General features: G+C 35.6%; 1 protein-coding gene across 1 annotated transcript in view; it reads left to right on the forward strand.

Moving 5' to 3' along the window:
- MAP4K3 (mitogen-activated protein kinase kinase kinase kinase 3) overlaps positions 1-23,941 on the forward strand; it is a 194,868-nt gene extending 170,927 nt beyond the window's left edge. Inside the window, 10 exon segments of the mRNA XM_017892944.1 lie at positions 1,223-1,283; positions 1,365-1,482; positions 6,697-6,755; positions 8,641-8,744; positions 13,023-13,194; positions 15,195-15,263; positions 15,342-15,434; positions 18,948-19,018; positions 21,309-21,364; positions 22,504-23,941. Coding sequence (XP_017748433.1) covers positions 1,223-1,283; positions 1,365-1,482; positions 6,697-6,755; positions 8,641-8,744; positions 13,023-13,194; positions 15,195-15,263; positions 15,342-15,434; positions 18,948-19,018; positions 21,309-21,364; positions 22,504-22,591 — 891 coding nt within the window. The 3' untranslated portion in view covers positions 22,592-23,941.

Here is a 23,941-nt window from a genome sequence, read left to right on the forward strand (position 1 = left end):
AAAAAAAAAAAAAAAAAAAAAAAATGTTACTTTGTTTCGCCTCCCTTTTATTATTACCTTTTCTCTTTTAGTTATTCAGTCCCATTATTATGGCTGTGTTTCCATAAAGTAATGTCCTTAGAGGCCTTGATGTGTTTCATCATTCACCCCTGCGTCCTCTCTATTCCCTTCTCTCATCTCAGTTACTTTGGGAGTAACTTAGTTGTAGGAATTACCAGAGCAAACCCAGCAACCAAGGTTGTTAAATCAGAATGCTTAATTGTGTACATCAGTGGCTCTCAAACCTCAGTTTGCCTCAGAATTACTTGGAGGCCTAGTTAAACCATAGATTCCTGAGTCCTCCTTCAGAACTTCTTGCTTCAGTAGGTCTGGGGTGAGGTCCAAAAATTTGCATTTCTACCATGTGCCCAGGTGTTGCTGATGCTGCTGGTCCAAGGACCACTTTAAAAACCACTGATACGCATAGCAAAATGTCTTAATGAGAGTGTTTTTTTAAATATATAGGTTGTGTTCCATGAAATTCACATTTCTTTGCTCTAAATTGTGACCACTTTCAGGCTTCCAGAGATGCCTCTCAGTTCTTATGGTACTAAATTTTAGTAATGAATTTCATATATATGTGTGTGTATATATATATCTATATATGTATATATATCTATATATGTGTGTGTATATATATATCCTTTATGATTTGTTGAGTTTTCATCATATTCTGCCTCAGCCTTTTTTTTCCCCTCCATACCTAGTGTTTCTGTATCCTGTGTTCCACTACACCATGATCCTTTTTTTCTGTGTCATACACCCTAGAAGCCATGCATTACATATTATGCCTAGATAAGTATATTTTGGGAGGAGTAGACAGGAGAATCTTAATTATTCAACCCCAGAACCAAAATAAAGGAATAGATGTTGTTTGAAAATGTTCTTAATTCCCTGCATAGTTTGGGGTTACATAGCCTAGCCCTTAATCATAAGAGAGACTTGAGCTGATCATATCGTGTTTAGGCTAAAATTTAGCCTAATATATTTTTTTCTCTCACATAAATATGTATGTATGTATATCATCTTGTTTTGAATCATTGATAAAGTTAATTTATATTAAAAATAACTTACTTTTTAAAGAACTGACCTGTAGATATGACAGCTTACATGATTACTGTGTGCAGATTTACATTGCTGTTATGTATTATTCTTTATAAACTTTGTGTCTTTTTTTAATCAGCTGTTCCCTCGAAGGTGTACATGGTTGTATGTAATGAACAATTGCTTGCTATCAATATCTGGTAAGTATTTTAGTTTTCAAATACCTTACAATTGTTACTATTTGTTACTAGCTTTTACGTCATACCTGTTTTTCTTTATAGGTAAAGCTTCTCAGCTTTATTCCCATAATTTACCAGGGCTTTTTGATTATGCAAGACAAATGCAAAAGTTACCCGTTGCTATTCCAGCACACAAACTCCCTGACAGAATACTGCCAAGGTAAGGGTACATCCTTAGAGGCAATGTGATGTTAACAGTTCATTCTCATAAATACCTATGCTACAGAAAGTGAAAGAGCACTCAGTTTGGGTTAATAGAAATCATGATGAAAAAATAATAAGTAATATAATTTAACAAGTGCTCATTGATCACACTCTTGTTCTAAAATTTTTCTACTTTATACTTTCAAATTATATCAGACATTTTCTCTCTGAGTTTGTTATTCTTTTTTGGCAAGTTTAAAACTAGTTTTTTCTTGCACTTTGCCATAATTTTACATTGCATTTAGTGCCTTTGCTTTTGACATATGTGTTAACTTTATAAAATTTTTCTCAAAGTTTCTACACCTAGAAAATCAAAATGATTTATTGAAAAATGTTTTTGCAACCTGGCATGATGGCTCACGCCTGTAATCCCAATACTTTGAGAGGCTGAGGCAGGAAGATGGCTTGAGGCTAGGAGTTTGAGACCAGCCTGAGCAACGTAACGAGACCTCATCTCTACAAAAATTAATTTTTAAAAAATTAGCTAGGCATGGTGGCTCGACCCTGTGGTTCCAGCTACTCAGGAGGCTAAAGTGGGAGGATCACTGGAGCCCTAGAGGTTGAGGCTGCAGTGAGCTGTGATCGTGCCACTACACTCCAGCCTGGGTAACAAAGCAAGACCATGTCTCAGTGTTTTGCATTAGAAAATCATTAGTTTGAAGTTGAGGGGTTTCGCCTTTCTACTTTCAGTAATTTGTTGTTATGCTGTGTTCTTTCATTGTTTAATATAATATTGGACCTCTTTATTGACTGAAAGATTTTCTAACTCTAGTATGAATTGTATTTTATGAAAAGTTTATAATATGGCTATTCTTTTTTATAATATTTATTGTAAAGCAACTAACATAAAACCTTAATTTTCAAGTACCTTGAGAATCTGCTGTTCTCAATTGCTGAGTTTACAGTGTGGCTAAGATTTGCTCCTATGTGTACATGATTTTTTTAAAATTAACCTTTTGATGAAAATTATATAAAATATATAGGATGTTCTCTTTTCTTAAATAGAGTATACGAATTTCATTGGGATCATTTCATGATTACTCAGAGTTGAACTTGATTTATTATATTTACTATAATACACACATAAAGTGCCCTCAAGGACTATATGACACATAGACTTAGATGCATTCACATTTGGATATATTTTATTAGAGACCTTTTTAGCTTATTTGCTTTTAGCTGTGCTCATTTCTTCCAGATTTTACTGAATACACCAAATGTGTATGAAATGTTCCATGTATAGATGAGACAAAAATGAATAAGATATAATCTCTTCCTTTAAGGAGTTTCCATATGGTATGATTTTACCTACACTGAATATAGGTACTCATTGTACCATTTTATAATTCATTTTTGGTAAAGTATAAGCTTTGAAATTCAAGTAAAGTTGAATTTAAATCCTGGATCATTTACTTACTAGATATGGTACCTTGGATAAATTATACAACCTTTCCCCATGTGTTCAGCTGTAAGAATATTTCACCTCCAAGTTATTATTTCAGGGATTTTATTATAGTCAATCTTTAGTTTTTTTAGTAGTAACAGCCACAAATACATCCTTCCCACTTTCTTCAGTTTCATTGTCTAGTAATTACTGTAAAATCTTTTAATTCTCTCACTTATTGGCAGAAAACCTAAAAACCCTTTAAACATGATAATATTTTATATATGTGTATTCATACCATTTCTTCTGCCATACAGTGAGCACAACTTAAACCTCTACTGAGCATCTTGTTCTTAATCTAACGATAAAGAGCCTCATGGTTCTCATTCTGAAGATAGGTACTCATTGCACCATATTGTAATCCATTTTTAGTAAAGCATAAGCTTTGGAATTCAAGTACAGTTGAATTTAAATCCTGGATCATTTACTTACTAGGTATGGGACCTTGGATAAATTATACAACCTCTCCACATGTATTCAGCTGTAAATGGAACCTGTATACTCATCTGGCAGAGTTGTTTTGAAAATGATACATTGTGTATGTAAAGTACCTACCACAGCACCTAGTAAGCTCTCAAAAAATAGACCTGTTGTCATCATTATTGGGCATGATAAATTGAACTATTCCTTGTAGTGTACCCTAAAATATCCTATGTTAAATGCATTCGGACTGTTAGTTAATTTAGAATTCCAGTTACTTGGGTGCTGGTAAAATAAGTTGTATTGCCTTTACATGTACTGCCCACAACTCTATTTTGAAAAGTTTTTGAAATCCTTAATTCACAGCCATACTTAATAGTTGATTTCTGTTTGTATAGTAGTCATCCTATGGTCTTTCAGAACTTGGCAGTTAATTCTCCTGGGTTTTGACCAGTTCAGTGTTTTAACCCCTAAGTTACCTTTGGGAGCCAGAAGACAAGTTCACAAGTGTGGACGGGAACATTAAACTTTTTGCCAGCTGAAATCTATCAGGAGCTTGGTTCAGATTTTTTTTAATTCTAAAAAGCACTTTGGTTCGAAGCAGATTTGTTGAGTATGGGAAGTTTTGTTTTGTTTGATTTTAAGCTGCATTAAACTCCAATGTATATGAAAGGGGCATTTTTATAATTATAAATTATAATGTAAAACTTTTCCTAATATAAAGTTAGTCAAGGGTACAATGAGGTGCTTTTACCAGAAAATTGTAACCAGAATATTCTAGATTGCCGTTGTAGTCGTTCAGTACTTCAACATCCGAATAAATTCTATATCATTGTTTAGCTATCACAGTGTAAAAAACGTTTTGATTCACAAGGACAAGTACTTAGAAATAGTTAACAGTTTTTAACAGCTTACCTTGCAAACTCCGAATAATGTTCATTTAAATTGATACAGCCTATAGTTCCAGCTACCTGGGAGGCTGAGGCAGGAGAATTGCCTGAACCCAAGAGGCAGAGGTTGCAGTGACCCAAGATTGCGCCACTGCACTCCAGTCTGGGCGACAGAGTGACACCCTGTCTCAAAAAAAAAAAAGACCTGAGCAAAAATCTAAGCTTCAGATTTCTGTGCTGTAACCTACCTCTTCATTGAACAGACTGAATGACACAGATGTCTAAATGCATGGCACATAGTAAGGACTTAGTAAATGAAGCTAAAATTATAGCTTTTCATAAATAGGTCAACATATAAAATGTATTAAAGGTTAAAATTACAGTATTACAATATGTATTAATATTATATTTATGCTTGATTATCACTCAGTTGCCAATTGTGTAGTTACAAGAACATCCATCAGGAAAATTGTTCTGAGCTTGTTTGGATTGCATTGAACACATGTGTTGTACAATTTTATATAAAATTATACAACTCTAAAAAAAAAAAAAGACTTGTGCAGAGCACTGGCATCTATCTAATCTTTGGCAAATTTACACATTTAAGTGGCTCGTGCCTGTAATCCCAGCACTTAAGGAGGCTGCACTTTTGGCAGATTACCTGAGCCTCAGGAATTTGAGACCAGCCTGGGCAACGTGGTGAAATCTCTCTTATAAAAATTATTTTTTTAAAAAAGAATTTAATTATTTGTAGAAGTCAGGCACAGTTGCTCACACCTGTAATCCCAGCACTTTGGGAGGCCAAGGCAGGCGGATCACTTGAGGTCAGGAGTTCGAGACCAGCCTGGCCAATATGTCGAAACTGCCTCTCTACTAAAAATACAAAAATTAGCTGGGTGTGGTGGCTGATACCTGTAATCACAGCTATTTGAGAAACTGAAGCAGGAGAATCACTTGAACCTGGGAGGCAGAGGTTGCAGTGAGCTGAGGTGAAGCCACTGCATTCCAGTGTGGGCGGCAGAGCAAGACTTTGTCTCAAAAAAAAAAAAAAAAATCTTTAGCTGGGCACCATGGCTCACGCCTGTAATCCCAGCACTTTGGGAGGCTGAGGCGGGCGGATCACCTGAGCTCAGGAGTCTGAGACCAGCCTGGGCAACGTGGCCCAACCCCGTCTCTACTAAAAATACAAAAATTAGTCAAGCATGATGGCAGGCACCTGTAGTCCCAGCTATTCGGAGTTCTGAGACAGGAGAATTGCTTGAACCTGGGAGGCGGAGGTTACAGTGAGCCAAGATCACGCTCTTGCACTCCAGCCTGGGCGACAGAGCGAGACCTTGTCCAAAAAATAAAATAAAATTTAATTTTAAAAAAGTATACAAAATTGGGTTTAATTTGAGGTTTTTACAATTTGATGCACCAACAGTCTTTATTATATTACATTTTAAAAGATATTTGAGTGTATGTGTAGTTTTTAAATTGTAGTCTTAAAAAAAATTCAGAATTGATTTTTATCTGTTAAATTCAACTCAGATGTTTGCCAAACCCCTATAGCACCTTTGCAGAACATCTGTATCCCACTTTTGCTGAATAAACAAAGATTTCTAAATAAAAGAAGTTCTTCACAAATTATTATAACAACTTTTTACAGTACATGTAAATTTATTACATGTACTTAAAAATATCTTTCCCCAGTTTTTGGCTAATGTTTTCACTTTCTCAGTGTTATCTTTTGGTAAACCAAAGTTACTGATTGAATAATTGACTGCCACCTGTAGTTTGAGGTGCTAGGGATGAATCAGTGGGGGGGAAAAAAGTCAAATAAAATGTAACAGCATTTTCCTATATGATTTGTTCTTTTTGTGTTTTCTTAAATCCCAAGGTCATACATTTCTATAGACTTCTGTAGTTTGTTTTCACATTTAAACCTTTAATCCATTTGAAACTGATTGGGGGCCATGAGAAAGGGATCCAATTTATTATTTTTTTTTTTTTTTGAGACAGAGTTTTGATCTTGTTGCCCAGGCTGGAGTGCAGTGGTATGGTCTCAGCTCACCACAACCTCCGCCTTCTGGGTTCAAGCAAATCTCCTGCCTCAGCCTCGTGAGTAGCTGGAATTACAGGCATTCACCACCATGCCTGGCTAATTTTTTTGTATTTTTAGTAGAGACGGGGCTTTATTATGTTGGCCAGGCTGGTCTCAAACTCCTGACCTTGTGATCTGCCCACCTCGGCCTCCCAAAGCGCTGGGATTACTGGCACGTGCCACAGCACTGGGCCTTTTCATTCTAATTTTAACAGATGACCTAGTATGTCAGCACCAGTTTTGAACTCATCCTTTCTCCACTGATCTGTAACAGTAGCTTTTTCATATACTAAGTTTGCCTACATGTATATACTCACTTTTATTTACATTTAGGAAATTTTCTGTATCAGCAAAAATCCCTGAAACCAAATGGTGCCAGAAGTGTTGTGTTGGTAAGTAAACTGTCCAATAGCATATAGCTGTCTTGCTTCACAGGGCAGCTAAGAAAACCCCATGAGACTCATTGTAAAATCTGGCATAAAACAGTACTACCCTAGGGCATTCTGCCAGTAATACTTTATTTTTCTCTCTTAAGTAGAACAAATTTCTTGGCCATTTCATCTCTGTGTAGACTAAGCCAAATATATAGTACCTTGCAAATAATTTATTTGCCAATAAGTTATTTGTTTAGCAAATAATTTATTGCCTAGGTAAATGGAGAAAGTAGTATGACTCTTTTTTTTTTTTTTTTTTTAACCACATTTTATCACACCCTGTTTTCCAAGGGTCCTGTTACATACCATTCACCATTCTGCTTAGCAATGGCTTGTGAGATGGCATTTATTCCTTCAGCATGTGTTTTTATGTTCACCTTCCCCTCACCTAAGTTCCCCCCATAACAGTTGTTCTATTTGCATATAGCCAGAGCAAAAAATTATTTCTTTCCCTTAAGTTACTATTATTATTAAAGGGACGATAAACACATGAGTCATTATACCACAAAGTATAGTGTGGAAGGGACTCTAAACATAGGCTCACTGAAGAAGGTGGCATTTGGGCTAGGCCTTAAAATAAGGCAGATTCAGATTTGAACTGAATAGATGGAGAGACCGTTTCAAACAGAAGAAATGACATAACATGTGGAGGCAAAAAAAAAATCATAAAGCTTACATAATAAATGCTGACTATTCAGCTTAGCTGAATATGGATTATAGAAAGGAGAATGGCAGATGAGTGTGAGCCGTTGGTCTTGTGTGAACATGTACGTATTACTATGCAGTAAGTAAGGAAGGAGGTCTTGTGCTAGAGCAGTAGCAGTGCAAATAGTAAGGAAGGAGTGTCTGGGTGTGAAGGGAAAAGATGTCAGAGATGACTGAGGCCTCAAACCCAAAAGACTGGCAGAACGGCAAAGTGTTGTTAACAGGAAGCAAGAACAGCTGGTTGCGAGCGATAGAGGATGACAGGGTTGGGTTTAGAAATGATGGTTGAGTCTCTGTTAGAACTTCCAGCAAACTGACTTTACCTGGGCACAAAAGGGCAGGTTTTTAGGAAAAGTTAATTATAGGAAATAATTTCCTATATAGACTTTTCTGTTTTCTTTGGCGGGACACTTTTGCTGTTCACCTCCTCTGCCATTTAAATATTTCAAATCTATGTGAAGTTTGTGAATTTTACTGCTGTTCCCCTTTTCACAGTTCAATTTTTTTATCTTTATTCCAAATATATTTACTTCACATATATTTACTTTACTTCTTCTGGTTTATAACCAGAAAAATATTTCAAAATCTGAGGTAATTCAATTTTATTATTTGTAAATCAGTATTTTAAAGTTTGGTTAATATCTGTGATGTTTGTTAGTGACCATAAGAATTTAATCAAAAGGGGGAAGATGGACAGGTGTTTTATTTTCAGAAACAAAACATTATTGCTTCTGAACATTACCAGCAAAAGCACCTTGTGAACCACCTGAATGTGTTGTATCTTATGAGTTTGACAACTTCTTCCCAAATTTACCTTGACCCTTTTATCAGAATGTTGCCACCTCAGGTAATTTTCCTGCCATCATAAGACCAAAAGTCCTTCCTCCTACCTCACAGCCTCATTATAACCAGCGGTTTCATTTCTGCATACATATAAAAATCCTGCAAGTTAAGAGGGCATTTCCTGCTGCTACCTGAAACAGTATTTTTTTCACCCAGCCCTCTAATTAAGAAATTGAACTGGCAGCCAGCTTTTGATTTTATGTTTAGTTTTGTTTTTTGTTTTTTTTGAGCATGCAATTATTGTCATAAGGACTTTGTATTATAAGAGGACTCATTTATATTTTTGCTTTGACAGTAAGAAATCCTTATACGGGCCATAAATACCTATGTGGAGCACTTCAGACTAGCATTGTTCTTTTAGAATGGGTTGAACCAATGCAGAAATTTATGTTAATTAAGGTAAGCATAAAAGTCACACTATCTTGTTCTTAGTATAAAAGCTTGTCAACCTTAACTGTTCTTTAAGGAAACATTGTTTCAGTTAATTTTCAAGTTAATTTAATGATTTTAGATAATGTGGCAGGGTTGTGAAGATCTGCCCAATTGTAAGGAACTTAATTGGCCTAGTAAAAGTTTCATAAGAGACGAGAGAAATAGTTCAAGGGTATGGCGGTGGGGAGCTGGAAATAGTGTCTCACTTGCAGAGCCTGATGGCAGAAACAGGAAGTACCAAAAGATCAGTGAAATGTTTTGAATATACTCTCTGGTTGACCTCCATCACAGCTGAAAACAACATACGGGTTGCAGTTTGACCTAGGAGAACTAGGGATAACCATAATGACAGGGAAACGAGTTGTTTTAGTTGTATACATACCCATTAATTTGCCCAGGCCTTTCCACAGATTTTTTTTTTTTTTTTTTTGCGCTTAAGGTTTTCTAAAATAATTTAATGAATGAATAATTTTAAAAATATTTACTATTACTCATCTATAACTTACATTTAAGGAAAAAACCTTTAAAATATGTGAAGTACAGGCTCAGTTACATCAAGGAAATACCAAATGAATTTTTAATGTTGTTTTCCGTGCTATTATATATGGACTAAGTGGTCTTTTTTCATGTGCATTTGATCTCAGTAGAAATTTAGAGTCGAAATATAGCTGGAGTGGGGTTCTTCCTAAATTTTATAGTATTAAGATGTTTAAAGTATTGACTCCCTGTTGTTTAAAATCCTGTAAGTGACTAAAAAGTCTAGTTTTCGTTTTCATATCAGTTTTAACCTCAAGATTAACTAGGGCTAAACAGATGAAAATATAGTTTCAAGAATTTGAAACCTATTGAAGTATTAATTTCACAGGTAAATACACTGAAACAAAAATTATTTAAACTGAAACCTCAGGGGAAAATAGCCTTATAAGTTGTCTAAAGCAGAACTACTGAATACAGCCCATTTATGGCAAAAATTGTTTTGTTCTCAGCTCCTCTTTCTTCTTGTTTATTTGACAAAAGAATGCTTTATCCAAGATGGAATGGTAAAGTTTACACAGTTTGATTTTTCGGCAACCCCTTCCTTTCCTTTTTCCTTTCTTTCTTTAGTCTATTTGAAATATGTCCTTCCTATTATTTTCATTCCTTAACTGTATCAAAATGAAATGTTTCATCATATCAGTTATTCTTGTATACTGATAGACTGATTAACCTGATATGAATGAATTTTATATGTTATCTAATATGTTAAACCATTTATCCTAATGTATAATGAAAGATACTTTTCTCTGTTAGAGGAATTGTCTGTGTCAAGAGCATGCAGGAGGGAACATATACTTTGAAGACATAGGAAGCTTAAAAATTACCCATCCATGGCTTCTCTTTTCCTGGTAGATGGCACCAGGGTGCCTGGCGTGGCTCTAATGAGGCCTGTTACCAGCATTCTGAGATAGTGAACCTGTAGTACAATTCTACTTGCAGGTCTCCATCAAGATTTTAATCACTCTTCTCCCTTTCCTTGAACTCTCTGAGCTATAATGTTTGCCTACTTTCCTTAACCTTAACCTAGCTAGCTAGCTTGCTTGCTTGCTTGCTTGCTTTCTCTCTCTCTCTTTCTTTTTCTTTCTTTCTTCCTTTCTTTCTTTCTTTCTTTCTTTCTTTCTTTCTTTCTCTTTCTTTCTTTCTTTCTTTCTTTCTCTCTCTCTCTCTCTCTCTTTCTTTTTTTTTCTGTGTCTCTCTGCGTCAAGACTTGTATATGTATATATTTCTCTCCATACTTAACATTATTTTAATCAGTATTTATGGTGTTTCTGTACTGTAACCCTTCATCAGATGTATTCAAAAACATTGTTATGCTTTCTGTATTCTTGTTTCCTCCTCATGACATTTCTGACAGTTTTTGCATCATTAGACTGCTTTTTTTTTTCTTTTTGACATGGAGTCTGGCTCTGTTGCCCAGGCTGGAGTGCAGTGGCGTGAACTCAGCTCACTGCAACCTCCACCTCCCAGGATCAAGCAATTCTCTGCCTCAGCCTCCCGAGTAGCTGGGACTACAGGCGCCCAGCTAATTTCTGTATTTTTAGTAGAGACGGGGTTTCACTGTCTTGGCCAGGCTGGTCTCGAACTCCTGACCTCAGGTGATCCACCCGCCTCATCCTCCCAAAGTGCTGGGATTACAGGTGTGAGCCACCGTACCCGGCCTAGACTGCATTTTCATCATAAATAAAAGTTAAAAATTAAAGATCTCCCCAGCAAATATAATGTACCTATGGCAGGCGAGGCACCGTGTTACCTACTAGAGAGACAAAAATATACAAGATACAGTTGCTGCCCTCAAGGACAATAGCAACTGGATTTAAAACTATTAGACATGCCTTCTGTTAATGACTTAGACATATTGCTTAGTTATTATTCGAAGCAACGTAGAAGTAGTCAAAATCTGTCTTTTTTTTTTAAAGCATTGTTTCTGTGTTTAAACTGTAAAAGTTTAAAAATGCATCTTTAATCAGAAGCATTGGTTTTTTTTCTGCTTCATTGCTCTTTATTTCAAGGAGAATTATTTAAGTTGCTGTACCTTATTAAAAATGACAGGTTTTATCAAAAGCATGTGCCCCAAGGCAATGGGAAAGCTCTTAGAGAAGAGATTTGGAGAATATTGATGAAGTGTCTGTGCCCGTGGAATGGAGGGACTTTAGCAGCCATAGGGAAGGAAGGAATGTGGGAACAGCAGGTGAACACAGAGCTTCACGTTCCAGCCACAAGTACCATTTTATATCTTCCAACACTTTAAAACTACCTGTTACGATATCCCCCGTTGCACCTTTTTCTTTTCTTTAGAATTTATGAGTTGCCAGATTAAAAAAGAAAACAAATCAAATCCAGTAGCTTCGTTAAATGCCAGCAATAACCATGTGGAAAATACAGTGAAAACACAGCCAGTTTATAAAAGCAACAAAAATATAAAATATATAAGAATGAACTAAATAAAATATGCATGAGAGTGGTATTTTTTTTTTAAGTTTTTGTGAAGAAAAATTTTAGAATTCCCCTTGTCATCCTCCCTTTTAGTCAGCTCCCTGCCTCTTTTTTACAAAGGAACCTAGAAAGTTCTTACGTTTTTTCTCTTTTTGCTATCTAAGCACATGTCCCTAAACATTAGAACTAATTTTATTTAATTTTTCAACAGTATTTAAGTGGAATTATAAAGTATATGTTCATTTGTGTCTGGCTTCTTTTGTGCAGCATTATGTTTGTATAGTTGCTGGACATAGCTATAGTTGATTCATTTTTCAGTTCTCTATATATAATTATTTTGTGAATATGCCATAATTTTATCTGTTTTGCATTTGTCTGTTGTATGTATGTACTCATGTTCTTTAGAATGTATACCTAGGAGTATTATTGCAAGGTCCTAAGGAATGCCTATATCCAGCACTAATAAATAATGCAGTTAACCAGTGTGGCTATGCCACTCTATCTCCCACCACCAGTGTTGTGTGAGAGTTTGCTTACTCCTCTCGGATGCTTATTAATTCATTCTTTTAATTTTAGCCATTCTGGTGGGTATGTATAGTATCTACTTATTGTGGTTTTATTTCTTGATTACTAATGAAGTTAGTGTTTTCCATCTATTTTTTTTTTTTTAGTCCTTCAAAATGTGAATTTATTCTTTGTAGCAATATAAAAGAAATTTTAAACTTACAAAAAATTAAGATGGGTTGTATTGTAACTGTGAATTTATTAGATAAAATCACTTGAGATATGAAGCTAACTTTTTTTAATTTATGACTTTTTCTGTTCATATCTTACAAGAGGAGTGTCTCTTGCTAATTAGCATTTCACTTCTCTCATCCATGTTTGCTCAGTTGATTAAGAAGGCAGAGGAGTATAACTGAAGAAGCATCAAATTGGGAGACAGGAGACTCTGCCACAAAGGCCGGGGGACATGGGCTAGTCACCCAGTTCCTGGGCCCCAGTTTCCAACTTTGAAAAGAGAGAGTTGGACATGTGACTTAGAAATTCCCATTCAGCCTTAATGTTCTAAAATCATGTAATTATAACTTTAAAATATTTTGTGGTGGTAAACCTAAAATCTTTATAAAGATACTCCACAATTTAGATTTTTCTGCATTACCTGAATTTCTGTGACAAGATGCAGTCTTTATTGTAGAAAGCTGTTTTATAGTATTCTTATAGAATTATTTGGTTTTTATTTTCCTTTGTTTAATGTATTTTTGTTTCTTTCTCTAGCACATAGATTTTCCTATACCATGTCCACTTAGAATGTTTGAAATGCTGGTAGTTCCTGAACAGGAGTACCCTTTAGTTTGTGTTGGTGTCAGTAGAGGTAGAGACTTCAACCAAGTGGTTCGATTTGAGACGGTCAATCCAAATTCTACCTCTTCATGGTTTACAGAATCAGGTTTGTAATTTTTTGAAATTATTAAGGGTAATACATATACTGGTTTTATAAGTAGTAGGTTTACTCTCTTATTAAGCAAAAACTGCATACACTGCCAGTCTTCAATAACTATTACTAAACTGGAAGAAGGGAAGATTACTCTCTTTAAAATAACTAATTCATATGACAAATTTAAAACATTGGCAGGCAGGGCATGGTGGGTCATGCCGGTAATCCCAGTACTTTGGGAGGCCGAGGTGAGAGGATCGCTTGAGTCCAGGAGTTCAAGAACAACCTGGGCAATGTAGCAAGACCCTGTCTCTATAACACTTGTATGTAAGTTAGCTGGGCATGATGGTGGATGCCTGTAGTCCCACCTACCAGGGAGGCCAAGATGGGAGGATCACTTGAGCCCAGGAAGTCGAGGGTGCAATGAGCGATGTTTATGCCTCTGTATTCTACCCTGGGTGACAGAATGAGATCCTGTCTCTAACTAACCAACTAAATCAAGCAAACATTGCCGAAACATGAGACTGGGAGCACATACACCAGTTTTTTTATTTAGAAATGAACATGAAGGATCTGATCTTCAAAGTCCTGTATATATTATGGTATATATTAATAAACAATTGTGCATGAACACACCTCTTACTATAAAATGAGGTATACACCTGAGTTGTTATTTGATTTTGGTGACATGTATTTTAAATAACAGTGTCTCTTGAAGGACCCCATGTATAGGTAACCCATAAAGTCATATTTGAATTAATCTTTCTTGGAAATAATTAAATTAATATTACAAATTGAATACCAATTAAAGCACTTTTTTTCCAAACAAATAAAAGGGAAATAACAATTTATATAGACTCAAATATTTTAGTATTTTGATAATACTTTTCATTTTATGTTTCACATTTCCTTTTAGAGAATTTTACATGCATCAAATTGTTTTGATTATGTTCATTAATATGAAAATGAATACAAAATGCCTATTGACATAGGAAACATTTAAAACAAAACTTGGGTACTTAACGTTTTCATAACTCTCAGAATTTTTAAGTATTTTATGTACTTTTAAATGGTGTATACCTGAAAATTTGTATTTTACGTAACTCCAGTTGCCCTGCCTCCCTGAGGTGATGTTACCTTTTTAATCATACAGCATCACTTTACTAGGAGTATTGGTAAGAGTAATCATTGAGTATGTAGTACACAGCAGCAATTACCAGACTTGAGCATTCATCAGAGTCACTGGGAGACTTGTGACATTGTTGGGCCCCACCCCCAGAGCTGTTCATTTATAGTCTAGATAGGACCTGAGAATTTTCGTTTCTGTGAATTCCCAAGTGATGCTAATGAGGTTGACACAGAGACCATAGTTTAAGGCATATATAGACAAACCTCAGCCTGGGTAATACAGCAAGACCCCATCTCTAAAAATTTTTTTTAAATTAGCTAGTCATGGTGGCCTGCACCTGTGGTCTCAGCTACTCAGAAGGCTAAGTCGGAGGGTCACTTGAGGCCAGGAGTTCAAGGCTGCAGGGAGCCATGATTGCACCACAGCATTTCAGCCTGAGCAGCAGGCTCAAAAACAAAAGAATTTTCATTTCTGTCAATTCCCAGGTGATACTGACGGTGTTGATACAGGAACCATACTTTGAGAACTACATGTATTTACAAATCTCCCACTAGTAGAAAATTTGGTTTTTAAAAGAGGAAAAGTTGCATTATAGGATATTTTAAGTATAGTTTGTTTTCTAGTGCAGTCGGCATTCTGTATCCATGTGTTCCGCATCACCAGTAGTGTTGACAACAGCCAACATATGCTCTGTTGAGCACTTAACATTGTTTAGCACTTGCATCAGCATTTAAACCCACATAGCCTGGCTCAGTCACTACGTGTGTATTACAAGAGATATCCATTTCAAGTACTGTTATCCTCAGAATTATTTTTCTTAAATGTTTCCATGCTTTAAGTATCACAGTTTCTTTAGGTTTACCAAAATTTGTTTGTGTTGTAGATGCCCCACAGACAAATGTTACTCATGTAACCCAACTGGAGAGAGATACCATCCTTGTATGCTTGGACTGTAAGTTTTTATTTATGAATGTCTTACTTTAACAAGACTTCTTTTATCTTAGTTTCTGAGTGATTTTTTTTCCTCTAGGTTGTATAAAAATAGTGAATCTCCAAGGAAGATTAAAATCTAGCAGGAAATTATCATCAGAACTCACCTTTGATTTCCAGATTGAATCAATAGGTAAGTCAAAGTTTTATAATTCTTTGCATTATGAACTCCTTAAGATAATTTATCTGCTAATTATCCAAAATTAAAGATTGATACTATTAAGGACTCTTTTTTTAAAATAGAGGATATGGCTGGGCATGGTGGCTCATGCCTGTAATCCCAGCACTTTGGGAGGCCAAGGTGGGTGGATCACTTGAGGCCAGGAGTTCAAGACCAGCCTGGCCAACATGGTGAAACCCCGTGTCTACTAAAAATACAAAAATTAGCCAGGTGTGCTGGCACGCGCCTGTAGTCTGAGCTACTCGGGAAGCTGAGGCATGAGAATCACTTGAAACCTGCGAAGGGGAGGTTGCAATGAGTTGAGATCATGCCATTGCACTCCAGCCTGGGTGACAGAGTGAGACTCTTGTCTCAAAAAGTAAAATAAAAATAGAGGATATAATAAATATGAGGTCACTATCAGCCTTCATTCTTACGCATTCTCTAAAATAGTTTAATAACTGTAGTGTAGATAATGTTATCTTCCTTGTAAGAAATAATGTCATTTCTCATAACATAGTTTTGAATTCCCGTTTCCTCCAGACTCCTATAGGGCTTTTCTGTAAGTATTTTAAAATTCAGTACTTAGTATACCAGATTATGTTTTGGCTGTTGTACCTGCTGATCAGAGAATTTTAAGTATATGGAAGTTTCTTCTTGTCATTCTCACATTTTGCTTAATAGGAGTTTTTTTCTGGAAAAGGATTTCTGACAGAATCAATATTTTTAAATGACTACATTCAAGAAAAATAAGGTGAAAATTATCTTATATAGGATAGTGCTGGGAAAATAAATGGTGATTAATATTTAACTAGGCACACATTTTCTGGTGTTCCTTAGCAGTAAAATAAAGATATTTGCATGTATGTATATTAGCAGAGGGTAAGGCTAACGTCAGTTAGTTCATTGTCTTATTCCAGGTTCTGTTTTCTGCATTCTTCCAACTAGAATGTCATTCATCCAATAAACAAATGATTATAATAAGTCAGTTTCGAGGGATATCTGATCAAGATGTTAAAATGGAATCTGTGCTTTCAAAGACGACATAGCCAGGGTCAAAAAGCAAGATCAACAACAGAATCTCAAAGCAGTATACAGGTCTGAAGCTAACAGGCCCACTGGGCTCCAGTTATAGAAGTATCCCACAGGAGATGGAGAACCACAGCCAAGTTCATTGCTTGTAGTGCCTGGTAATCAGGCATGATGGCTTTTTATCTACCTCCCCCATTAAAGGAAGAGATAAGTCCCTATCCTGTGTAAATTGTTTCAGATTGCAGACAAGGAATTCTGAATAAATCAATGTTTAATACTGATGCTAAAATCAAGCAAGATTAGTACAGAAAACAAAAATTATAATCTTATGAAAATCGATTTTTTTAAGTGTAAATAAAATATTAGCAAATAGAATTACACATTATCAAATAGTAGACTATCCCAGGAAAGCAAGGATGGTTCAGCATCAGAAAATGTATTTATGTAATACATGACACCAAGTTTTAAGAGAAAATCATGTAGATGCCCAGAAAGCATTCAGTAAAATCTGCCCTTAATGATTTTTTAAAAATAATACTTCTTAGCAAATTGGGAATAGAAAAGAATGTCCTTCACCTAGCAAAGCCTGTTAAAAATATGTTTAATGATCAAATTAATTCCCATTAAAGTGGAGAACTAAATAAGGATGTTTGCTATTATTACATTTCAATATTGTGTATTAGACGAGAAAGGGAAAGTATGAGGATTAGAAAGAAAAAGATGAAAAGATCATTTTTTGCTGATGGTATGATTATGTACATAGAACATTAAATCCTATAATAAATTACGAGCACTAATAAGAGAATTCAGAGTTGCTGGATATGAGTAACACCAAAGAATAGCTTTCCTAAATAATCAGTGAAAAACTTAATTGGAAGAAAGATCCCTTACTTCAATAAAGTAACATATATAAGAATAAATGAAATCTAAACATTTTTAAGATCGTTATCTAGGAAACTCCAAATTATTTTTTTAAAGACATTAAAGAGTCAGCAAGTGAAGAACTACATCATGTCCATGGGTAGAAAGACTTAAGTGAGAAAGATGCCAGTTCTTCAGTTAATCCACAGGTTCAGTGGATCTGCAGTAAGAATCCCAACATGATGTTTTGTGCCACTTGATAAGCTCCTCTTAAAATTCATATGCAATGGCCAGGCACAGCGGCTCACGCCTGTAATCCCAACACTGTAGGAGGCTGAGGCAGGAGAATTACTTGAGCCCAGGGTTTCGAGACCAGCCTGGACAATTTAGGGAGACCCCATCTCTACAACAATTTTTAAAAATAAAAAATAAATGTATATGGAAGAGCCAAAGACCAAGAATAATAAAATAGATGTTGACAAATCCTTTTCTACACAATATTGAAACTTACTATAAAGCCATAGTGATAGTGTGGTAGCAACACAGGGATAAATAGGTAGAAGAGTGAGACAGAAGAAAGGGCCCAGAAATAGACCCACATGTAAATGGAAATTCATGGCATTATGTATTAGTGTGGAAGAAATGGGTCATTCAACAAATGATGCTGGTACAATTGGTTACCTGCAGAAAACAAAATAAGATTTCTTCCTCCCTGAATACATGCAAAAATGTGTATTAAAAATGTATATGTAAAAGGCAAAACTAAATCTTGTTCTACATGCCCTGTGCTTCAGTAATTCTATTTATGGTTGTCTACCATCAAGAAAGATTTGTACATGTATTCAAGATTTACAAAAATGTTTATTGCGAAATTGTTTGTAATAATGAAAAACTAGGAATAACCTAAATGTTCATCATACCAAATGTATGAGGGTTGGAAACATTCAATATAAAATTTATGTTGGTAGTATAAGCTTATAGTAATAGTAAAAACATGCATGAGGATGATAAATACCAAATTTATAATAGTGGTTATCTCAGGGAGGAAGGAAAGGCCAAAATTGGGAATAGGGCAGGGTACATAGGGGACGCCAGCTGTATTTGTTTTTATTTAAAGCAAATATGGCAGAATGTTAGGATTTGATTGTTGGGTGGTGGATACACATGTATTTCTATGCTGTTTTCTGTATTTTTCTGTATGTTTTGCAGTATTTTATTTTTGAAAATTAGCAAAACAGCCCTCATGCAGTGGCTCATGGCTTTAACCCTGGCACTTTGGGAGGGCGAGGCAGGCAGATCATTTGAGGCCAGGAGTTTGAGACTAGCCTGGCCAACATAGTGAAACCCCATTTCTACTAAAAATACAAAAAAAACCTCAAAATATTTTCAGCAAATTTTTTCCTACCAAAAAGATGCATAAGCTCTGTATAGTGTATTTTTAAACTTTTCAAATGTAAACATGCCATATAAATATGGAATAGCTGACATTAGTTGTGAATTTCAATATTGGTATATGAGATAGAGGGATGAAATGATGCTTATCAGTCGAACTTTTGTACTATTAACAGTAATTGAGCTGTTCTTGCCTGCTAGTGTGCCTACAAGACAGTGTGCTAGCTTTCTGGAAACATGGAATGCAAGGTAGAAGTTTTAGATCTAATGAGGTAAGTGAATTATGTCCATTAAGTAGTCACCAAACATTATCAAATTCCACTTCAAACAGTTTGATTCCTAAATGATACAAGTAATGCTTGATTGGCTAACTTTATTAATATTTACGTATTTAGTCTGTTGATAAAGTCAGTAGCCCGTACTCTATGGCCACCTCTCTCTCTCCACTACTCAAACAACTTATTGCATATTTAATGTGCTTCCAAATAATCACTCTAAAATTTAGAACAAGAACTTGCTAATCTGCTAAAAGTGAGCCAACTATGATTTTCTTTCAACTTTCCCAGAGGAACGCCAGGAGCAAGAGTGCTAGTGGTGGCTCTCTCTGGCCTTAAGCACCTTTTCTACCTGGTACTTCAGAAATAATGACCAGTGCAGACTATAAGTAAAGAACTATATTTCTCTGGAAGCCCACTTGCCTCTTATTTTCAACATCCTTATTCATTTGACGTGTATATAATTCTTTGCCCCTTTTACCTTTCCTTTTTACTAACCTTTAGCTATGCATCTCATGAGTCCTTCCTACCTCACAGAAATAATTTAACTCTAAGCCGTGTGACATATTCAAGTCAGTTCAACATTTATGCCGGAAAGTTCTGAGGTTATAAACATGAGCAAGATGTGGCACTTGCCCCCAGAATGTTATAAGCACATAAAATTGTCAGAAATTCTTCCAGTACCCCCAAGCCAATCTCAGTCATGTCACTTGGAAGGAAGCTTATTTGTTCCTTAAACTGTCATTCATTAAGCTCAGAGCGTTTATTTCTAACAAAGTAAGCAATATACCACAGTGTTCATGAGCCTGGGTTCCAGAGTTGAGACACTAGACTTCAAGTCTCAAGTTTAGCTAGTTAATAGCTGGGTGACCTTGGCATGTCACCTAACTTCTTTCTACCTATATTTTTTCATCTGTGAATTGAGTTGTTATGATTAAATGAAGCAAAGCATGTAATGTGCTTGGCCTGGTTCCTGACCTATAGTAAGTGTTTAAAAGGTAGCTGCTGGCCAGGCATGGTGGCTCACGCCTGTAAACCCAGCACTTTGGGAGGCCGAGGCGGGCGGATCTCTAGCCTGGCAACAGAATGAGACTCCATCCCCCCTCCCAAAAAAAAAAGGTGGCTGCTACTACGTTTCTAAAAGTAATCCCCACGAGTGGGCTCACACTTTCTAAAATCACCTGAGGAACTGAGCAGGGAGATAGGAACAGTCAACAGCTAATAAACACTAGTCGGAGAATGAAAAGCATTACAGACAGAGAGTGGTTTAAAAACTGAAAGGAAAAAGTTCACCCAAAAGTCACCTTAGAACTACACAGGCAGCCCATCAATACACACCTCCAAAAATGTTAGATTCTTCTAGTAGGCAAACCCCAAAATATGTTGGTAATCACAGTCATGATGAGCCACAGGCGTTGGAGTGTGCTGAGCGTGTTGTTTCCTGCAGGTGTGCTGGGTTACAACAGAAGCTGAGAGTCATTGGTGTTCAGAATATCTAATTGTAGGGGTATTGATGGAATAAATTTAATTTCAAATCCATTTTTTCTTCAGCCTATCAAATTTTGGGGAGATGCTACTGCCCTATATTTATTCTTAACTCCTCAGCTGGTAATTGGTCACACTGAGGACTTCTTGAAGGATATATGATCATTAGAAAATACCATTTCAAGAGAATGGGGAAGAAGTGGGAAAGATAATTATTATGTATTGAGCACTTCCTTAGCGAGGCATTATACCCACTAATCCTTACAAGAACACTGCAGGGCACTACTGCATGGTAGAGCTTTTCAATCTCGTCTTGCATAAGGCAAAAAACCATTTCTAGCAGTTACATACGTTGCCCAGTAAGTGGGAGAACTGAGATTCAAACTCAAGGCATGTCTGGCTTTTAAATATTTCCTGTTAAACTACATGGCAGCCTTTTAAGTAAAAGAACCAGATCTAAGTAGCTTACTGCTGCCAGTAACCTTACCATTAGCATTAACATAAATGATGAAAGTTTCTAATAAATAAAATGGATTTAGTGCTTTGCTTTCAAATTTTTCCCTTGAAGTCTTATGATTTAACAAGGAAATCATTTTCCTTTGCCTGATTAACTCAAAATTAACCACATTTCCCCTAGACTAACAAATTGATGTACCTACATGCTGACTTGAATAAATAGTCATGCAGGAATATATTTTCATTTTAGGGATTATGTTTCTTTTCTGTTGAATTATAATGAAGGGCCCATTGAAAATTTTGTGGCTTTAATTTCAGAAATTAAATTTATGTTTTAATTGAACAGGTAACACAAGAAATTTCAGATAGCACAAGAATTTTCAGGCTGCTTGGATCTGACAGGTATGAAAATGGGCTGTATTATTAAATACAGAGTACTAAACATGTTTTGTAGATCCAGCATGAAAAGGATTTCTTTTTCAAGAGAATTGAAATGTCTGCAATATGTTCAACATTGAATTTTTCACACTATAAGAATTCACAAGTCAGAAAGTTAGAAAGCCTTTGAAAATGTACCTGATCTTCCAAGTAACAGGAATGTATGGATCTGTCAGTACTAGTTTGCATTAAACATACTGACGTCTGATTTGTAGCAGAAGAAAGAGGAAATACCATATGTTAATGAACAGAACTTTTTGTTGTTAATGCCAGATAGGATTTTGGAGACCTGTTCTGATTGACTGTAGGGGATCTGTCAGGGTGGTGGGAGAAATTATAAAGTTATGGGAAATAGACACAAACCTTCTTGGAAGGCCAGAAGGTTTGCATAGCTTCAATAAAAGATTTGGCTGAAGGCAGCTGAATTCTCTCCAAAGCTTAGGGCGTAAATACATAGGAATGTAGAGGAGTTTATCTAAATAGCTTGTTTACTCATGTTGTCCTAAAACCAATCTTTGATCATTCCGGGGCAGGACTGCTTTTTCCAGGGGAGGGCAACCAGATTAATTACCCACAGGTGTGTTGACTCAAAGCCTTTGTCATTAAATCTGTGCTGAATAAATGCCCACAGGGCCAGCTGGTCAGGGCACATGGCTGCTACAACTCTTTCTGTGAGTGCCCTGGCCCCCTAGCTGCTCTTTCACTGAATACTGGTGTCTGAGTATGTTATTCATCCGTCATGCACCCTGGGTCTCTGGGTCAGACCCTGGCAGTTTAGCTTCTGATTCTTAAACTGCAAATCATTTTTAGAACTTGTAATAGGAATTAAGTTCCCCCAAATGATTTCTAATGTAGGTTTCTCCCCAGTTCTGACTCTTAGAAGAACACTGGCCTAGAGATGGGTGGTAGTGGACAGCAAAATTACTTCCCAGAGCTAGAACTGACCCTGTAAATCATAGTGATAGCAATTGATTTCTACCCACAATCTAATGAGCAGCATTTATAGAGACACATATTGGAGAAGCAATGGAAAATTTGGGGGCTAACATTAGTTTTCAAGAATAACTTTGTTTTGTTATATGTTTTTTGTTTATTACTTTTAGGGTCGTGGTTTTGGAAAGTAGGCCAACTGATAACCCCACAGCAAATAGCAATTTGTACATCCTGGCGGGTCATGAAAACAGTTACTGAGAATTGTTGTGCTTTGACAGTTAACTCTAGAAAGAACACTACCACTGCAACATTAATGGATGCTTGAAGCTGTACAAAAGCTGCAGTAACCTGTCTTCAGTTACTTTTGTAATTTATTGTGGCATGAGACAAGATGGGGAAAATTTTGTTTTAAGTGGTATGGATATATTTAGCATATTGAACCACACAAGTGCTTAATTCATTGTTATGTAATCTTTGTACATATAGGCAGTATTTTTTCTGTGAAACTTCATATTGCTGAAGACATACACTAAGAATTTATGTAGATAATGTACTTTTATGAGATGTACAAGTAAGTGTCTTATCTGTACAGCTGTAAATGTTGATGAAAATGCAATTGGGTTAATATTTTAAGAATTCTTTAGTATATTCTTTGGGTGTGGCTATATTACAAAATGGGATGCTGGCAATGAAACAATACATTTAACACTATTGTATTTTTATTATATGTAATTTAGTAATATGAATATAAATCTTGTAACTTTTAAAATTGTAATGGAGGCTGTAATCATTTTATAATCTTGTTTTTAATTTTAATGCAAGTACACTGGTGTTTATATTTGCACAAAGTATTGATATGTGATGTATTAAGTCACAAAAGTAAGCTGTGACATTGTCTATAAGCATTTGGCTCCACAAATGTATTTGGATTGTTTTCTATGTGAAGCAAACCAATTACAATTAACCACCTGTTGTAGTAACTGGTCTTTTTATATTTAAGCAGAATCCTGTAAGATTGCTTGTCTTTGCTTAAAAATAATACCTTTGAACATTTTTGAATCACAGAATAGCGAGCGGTACCATGATATAATACTGCAATTGTGGTCTGAATTACAGTATGCACAAAGAATTAATTAGCATTATTAAAGAGTCCTCACTAAACATTTCATATAATCACACTGAAGAACTGTAACATTCCATAGAGTGAAGTGGTTCAAATTTCTCTTGGAATTTTTCTTTCGTTGGCCTTATTTTATGATCCTTTTCATATTTCTTTTGACTTAGAGTATTAGTACATGGCCAAAATAATTTAGTTACTACCTCATACAAACAATATAATGGTTACTACACATCACAGGAACTTAGTTTTGGTTTAGTCATTTTTGATTGCTTTTTTCCAATGGAATATGTATATACCAGGTTTTAGCAAAATGCACACTTTTGGCTCTTTTTGGTATATGTTCTTTATATTTTAATGTGAGTATATACACTAAGAACAAACTAAATTGTGATTTATGGTCTTCATTTATTTTAATTGATAATGGTTTTAAAATATGTTCCTGATTGTACATATTGTAAAATAAACATGTTTTTTAACATGCTGTTGTA

The sequence above is a fragment of the Rhinopithecus bieti genome, unplaced genomic scaffold (genome assembly GCF_001698545.2).
Source record: "Rhinopithecus bieti isolate Rb0 unplaced genomic scaffold, ASM169854v2 scaffold_22439, whole genome shotgun sequence".
Classification (NCBI taxonomy): domain Eukaryota; kingdom Metazoa; phylum Chordata; class Mammalia; order Primates; family Cercopithecidae; genus Rhinopithecus; species Rhinopithecus bieti.